Here is a 5,932-nt window from a genome sequence, read left to right as displayed (position 1 = left end):
CCCTACTCCACTTCAGTCTAAGTTGAAAAGTCCCTCTTCTAAGACTTCACCGTCTAGCATTGTCTTGTCAGAAATGACCTCCCATGTCCTGAGTGCCGCAGATGCCCTGTCTGGAAGGAACTGCGGCGGGGAGCCCTGGTGACTCAGCAGCCCGATGACATTTCTGCCTCCTGTCCTAGAGCACTGGCCTTGGTTCCCTTTGGCATGAAGCCCCTGCTGCGGCGAGCGTCAGCCTACGAGGCTCTGGAGCAGTACACCCTGGCCTACATGGACTACCTGACGGTGCTGCAGATTGATGACAGCGTGACGTCAGCCTTGGAAGGCAGCAGCAGGTGAGCCCGAGCCACTGTGGTCAGTCTCTCTGAGACGTCCTGTCCTCCCTGATTAGCTTGGAACCATTGCTTTGGTCGTCTTATGGGAGGATCCCTTTGGGCTAGGCTTAGAAACTCCTAATGAGCATGTGCAGAAAGTGTGGAAGGACAGTCTGCTGTTGTATTTTAGCAGGTTTTTAAGGGGTCAGAATTACTGAGTTGTGGGGTCTTGGGGTTTTTTGTGTGTTTTTTTGCCTAGATGCTCAAATGCATTCACACAGTTGTACTTAATTGAGCTCTGTTTAAGCCGGGTTCCGTGGGGAATACCGATATAAAAAAGAGACCGCACTTGCTCCAAAGAGCTAGCTAGAGTGGGGAAAGTAAGACACAGAACACGCAGCTGTCACCTCAGGCTGTAGGGCTATTGTTTGTGGATATGGTTCAGTATATTGTGCTGTGACCCCTTCACAAGGCCCGTCAGGTGAAATGTCTTTCTGGTCTTCTGAGCAGATGCCCTCATTTGGGTAACTGGTCATGTTTCCCCTCTTTGCATGGTCTGTTAGAAAGCCAGACAGCACACTAACAGAAACCCTGAACAGGACTCCATGGTATCTGTTTAGTGCATCCTTTCTGGCTTGACTTGTTTTCTCTCTGCTTCCTTTTAGTCTCTATCATTCAACAAAACCTGCCACTTACGTACCAGACTTTGCACTAGGGCCTGGCCTCTTCCTGCCTTAATAGAGCTCCTGGTCTCCAGGAGGATGGCAGTCAGTCATAGGCAAACCTGCAGTGTGATGAGTGCTGTGGTAGAAGGCACCTAACAGCCAGGGGGAGTCCAGAGAGGGCTTTCCAGAGAAGGTGAGCTGAGACAGAGAGATGAATAGTGCTCTGGGCCAGGGCCCAGCAAGGAGCACGGGCAGCGTGTGCGAGGTGGGTGAGTAGGAGGCGTTAGAGGGATTGCGAGAAGTCCACTGCTCATGGTGCTGCACGCAAGCGGCTCGGTTCAGGAGGGATGGTGAGGCCAGATCACACAGGGCCTTGTGTGCAGGGGCTTGGATTTAATCCAGACACAGTGAGGCATAGTGAAAGGGTCTTTAGCAGGGGGGGCAACATGAGCAGATTTGAGAGAAAAGCTGAGTGGCTGCCCGCTGTGTCGACCATGAAGGAGAACAGAACAGCAATGGGGCGGGCAGTAATCCAGAAGAGATGGTGGATAGAGAACAGTGGGACCAATTCAGGGGACACTCAGGGGGTATTTCAACAAGTGTTGGCAGTTGGAGGGTGGGGGGAAGGGAAGAAGAGAGGAGGCGTCCAGGTGGTTGACACCCTGAGTTGGAGGTGACTGTGGGGCGGAGACCAGAGAAGCAAGAAGCCGGCTGGGCATTCAGAGCAAAGGAGGAAAAATACGGGCCGAACATAGAGATCTGAAGGTCATCAGCATAGAGGCGGCTTGAGGTTGTGGGAAAAAAACAGCACCACAGCAAGTGTGTGGGGGGAAGAGGATGGAGTTTGAGGGATCCAACATTTGAGGGACGTACAGAGAACAGCAGCGGGAGCGGGAGGAGGACCCTAGAGCATTTAGTATCACGAAAGCAGGAGCGTGTCAGGGGATGAAGACGTCATTCGGATCAGGTGTTTCGATGAGCTTACGTAGACTCAGGGTTTAGGAATAAGTCACTGGTGATTCTGATGGAAGCAGTTCAATGGGATCCGAAGCCAAATGGCAGTGCGCTTAAGGAGCCTGGCTGGGAAGGGGCAGAGCAGTGTAGCTGCCGTGTCAGGGGTCCGTCCGGGAGGAGGGAGCTAGCTGCTGAGCGTTGGGGTCGGTAGAGAGAAAGGATGCAGGTGTGGGAGAGGGCGGTGCCGGCCGAGTGCGGCCCAAGAGAGGCAGGGAAAGATGGATCCCGAGCCGAGGTAGAGGGATTGGCCCTGTCAGCTCTTCTGTTTTGATGGGAGAGAAATAGGGATTGTTGTGTGCCCATGCAGGTAGGTTTGTGTTTAGGGTGTGAGGAAGTCCAAGGAGGAGGGTTAGAGAGCACGGCGGAGGAGGGTAGAGTTTGGAAGCAGCTGGGCCGATCAGAAAAACAGCTTTGGGGGCTTAGAGCCCCTGAGTATGTAGTGATATCAGTCTGTGAGCTCTTCATTCCAGTAACACAGGAACATTGTTGTAGGAGCAGAAGTTACAGTCAGCTTCATGTACTCACACAGCACCTACTTAATGGGCCCTTGTGGGTGCCAGGTGATGTGCCAGGTGCTGTAGATCAGTTAACAAAACCAGCATGGTCCCTGGGCCTAGAAGGTGGGAGCGGGGATGGGAAGTGGGGGAGATTCTTCTGGGGGGAGAGGGGAGAGCACGTGCAAAGGCTTGAGCGTGAGGACCGAGGCAGTGTGGCGCACGATAAAAACGGAGGGGTGGAAGGGCACCAGGTCTCAGGCCCTGCCAGCCTAGTGAAATGGGAACCACTGAAAGATTTTAAAATTTGAATGACATAAGATTTGCATTTTAAATAAAATCTCTGAACGTTAATCAAATGTCAGGTGTTTGCATCGCCTTGTAATAGATTCATTAAGCAAATATAAAACATGTGGTTCTTGGGGGGAGGGCATACATGGTCCCTTGGGGGTCAGGTTTAATTACCTTAGCAAGCACCAGATCATCCCTTTGAAGTTAACATAGCGTGACAAGCGAGGGCCAGGCAGGGAGGGAGTGTCGTGGTGGCCGACCTGAGAAGACGTATATGGTGGCAGGCTCCTGTTCCTTTCCTGCTGCGAGTCAGAAGGGTACAAGGAGATGGTTCAAACCAGGGGCAGATGATAACTGGCTCTCTTATACCTCCTTTGGGCTTACGAGAGGAGGAATATCTTCCTGACCCAGCTGGAAACCTCTCTGTGATCCTGCCTGCCTTTCCAGAATGACCAGAGCTCTTATGGACTCCTTTGGGCCCGAGTGGCGCCAGAAGCTGCCCTCTATCCCCTTGGTGCCTGTTTCCGCTCAGAAGAGGTGGGAGTGTTTGCCTTCGGGATACTGCAAAGAGACAGCTAAAAGCAAATCCAAAGAAACCACAGCTACGAAGAGCAGAGGTAAGCTGTGACTTCCAGCCCAGAGAGACTCCAGTCTCCCCAGAGCCACTTTCCTTAGAGTTATCCTGTAAAAATTGGCCTCGTGTAAGATGAGTTCTTTTTAAAATCCTATAAACAAAGTAAAAAACAAAACTAAAAGGCTTTAACCTCCTAGAGATTGTCTCCTCAGCTCTACAGTGGGCGATGAGAAAGCCTACCCCACAGGTGTAGGGATTAGGTGATGTGAGGCTCGTTGAACTCCCAGCCTGGTGCACAGGTATTCGGTGTTAGTTCCCTTCTCATTCCTCCGGCAGCATTTGGATGTATCATGTAGGATGTTTTTGGTTGAAAGAACAGAAAAACTTCATGTGGTAAAAATAATAAAGAGAACTTATTGGCCCATATAACTGAACGGCCTGGAGTTCAGGTTCAGGCATGGCTTGCTCCAGCAGCTCACTACATCATCAGACTCTGGCTCCACTTCTCTGCACTTCTGTCTGCGCTCTTCTCTAATGTGTATCGGCTTTGTCTGCAGGCAGTCTTCCCTCCAAAGTAGTACAATAGCTGTAGCAGTTCACCGACTCGCATCCATGTGCCATGCCTCATGACCCAGAGGGAGAGAAAGAGTTCTTTTTCTGATAGCTACCTAAGAGAGGGTTTCTTTCCCCCAAATCCCTAGCTCCTCTTTTCTTAATTCATTTTGGCCTTATGTGGTCACAGGCCATTCCCTACACTAGTCACTTTGACCAGGGCTTGAGATTTTGTGATGAGCTCAGCTCTATGCCATCTGCTCCACCTCCATAGCTAGAGGAACGCACACGCTGTATGAGTCCCTGGAGGAGGATGAGTAAGAGACGGGAGATCAAAGCCAGGTAGCCCCAAACAGGAGCCTGTCCACCTCAGCTCTGTATAAACAAGAGGCCCTTCTCTAGGCACGGGCAACTGGAAACTCTTAATAATATTCCAGGGGAGTCCTCCCAGCCCAGCAAGTGAGGTATTGAGGATGGGAGGTGCAGAGGAGGCGGGGCTGCAGCCTTGCATCGGGTGTACAGGAGGGCAGGAGTCGTTCCCCTTCCCAGGAGGAAACCTATCTGGCCGTGGGGAGAATTCCCTCCCTAGAACGAGAACGTGGGGCGCTAATGAACTCGATGCCTTCAGTGCACCTACCATTTACTTCATTCTTTTGTTGGAGTCACAGCCAGGTGTGTCCCAGGCCCGGTGCTGAGCAGTGTGGCCCAGAGAGGCCCTCGGGAAGCTCTCGGCCCAGTGAGAGACTGAGACGCATAAACAGAGCAATTTAAAATACAGGAGGAAGGCCAAAACATTAATGTGTCGAAACAGTCCTGAGAAGGAGACCACTGTAAAGACCCAGGTTTCAGGAAGGCGTGAGTATTGGGCAGGGAGTAGGAGGCATGAGTACTAGGAGGGAAGCCTAAGGGACTTCTTCTGAGATTAGAGTGACTTAGATAAACAAAGTGTACGGTAGGTAATAAAAATGTAGTGGTGGTTACTTTAAGAGATAGTTGAGGTTGAACTATAACCAGGTGTTTATTAATATCTGTGGCATGAATAGATCAATGAGCTTAAATGAATCCAGGCCCATGATACATCATCACCCACGTGTCTGTCACTTTAAAGAGTGCTCACCTCCCTATTGACTCATTTTGTTTGGTCCTGATAATGACAGAGTGACTCAGGCAGGGAAGGGATCACTCTCCTGACTGCACATATCGGGAAACCAAGGCCCAGGGAGGTGAAATAATACGTGGCATCATGGAAGGAACAGGGTTGGGCTTGGAGTCCAGAGTTCTCTGGGCTCTGCCCCTTGGAGCTCCTCCGCCTTTCCTGTGACACCATGGTGTGGAGAATTAAGGAACAGATCCCTATTGCTTAGTGTCTGATGTAGCACAGAGTAACCTTTCTCTGCACGGGCTGCCCCCGCAGGCCACATCAGAGATGCTCAGTAGAGGGACCACCGCCCAGCCTTGGCTGCTGCTTCTGTGTCTACACCCCTTCTTGCTGCAGCCTCAGCAGTATGGGTTGGCCTGCACTGTTGTGTAAGCTGTGGAGCCATCCCTCCTTTTCCTCCTCTATAAAAATGCTGGGTTGGCCTCTGGGGGTAACCTTGAAATGTAAGACTAATCTCCCCAAGTCTAAAAATGCAATAATCCCTCTCCCCTCACCAAACAATTTAACTTTTTAAAATCAGGAGGTATCTTATAATCAGTGTCAAAAGAAACTTGCCTGGGGTGCTTCCCTGGTGGCGCAGTGGTTGAGAGTCCGCCTGCTGATGCAGGGGATACGGGTTCGTGCCCCGGTCCGGGAAGATCCCACATGCTGCGTAGCGACTGGGCCCGTAAGCCATGGCCGCTGAGCCTGCGCGTCCGGAGCCTGTGCTCCGCAACGGGAGAGGCCACAACAGTGAGAGGCACGCATACCGCAAAAAAAAAAAAAAAAAAAAAAAAAAAAAACTAACCCCCCACCCCACTATTTTACCTTTAAATCATCCTTTTTCAATTCTGAGATAAAATGAAAGAATGAAAAGCATGAATATGAAATAA

General features: G+C 51.0%; 1 protein-coding gene across 1 annotated transcript in view; it reads left to right on the top strand.

Moving 5' to 3' along the window:
• Positions 1-5,932, top strand: part of TOMM34 (translocase of outer mitochondrial membrane 34) — a 20,898-nt gene that overhangs the window by 5,964 nt on the left and 9,002 nt on the right. The window contains exons 3-4 of the mRNA XM_007464782.1: positions 180-332; positions 3,223-3,392. Coding sequence (XP_007464844.1) covers positions 180-332; positions 3,223-3,392 — 323 coding nt within the window. The remainder of the gene's footprint in view (positions 1-179; positions 333-3,222; positions 3,393-5,932) is intronic.

This window comes from Lipotes vexillifer, unplaced genomic scaffold (assembly GCF_000442215.2).
Source record: "Lipotes vexillifer unplaced genomic scaffold, Lipotes_vexillifer_v1.1 scaffold53, whole genome shotgun sequence".
Classification (NCBI taxonomy): Eukaryota; Metazoa; Chordata; class Mammalia; order Artiodactyla; family Lipotidae; genus Lipotes; species Lipotes vexillifer.
This window is presented reverse-complemented; position numbering and strand designations above follow the sequence as displayed.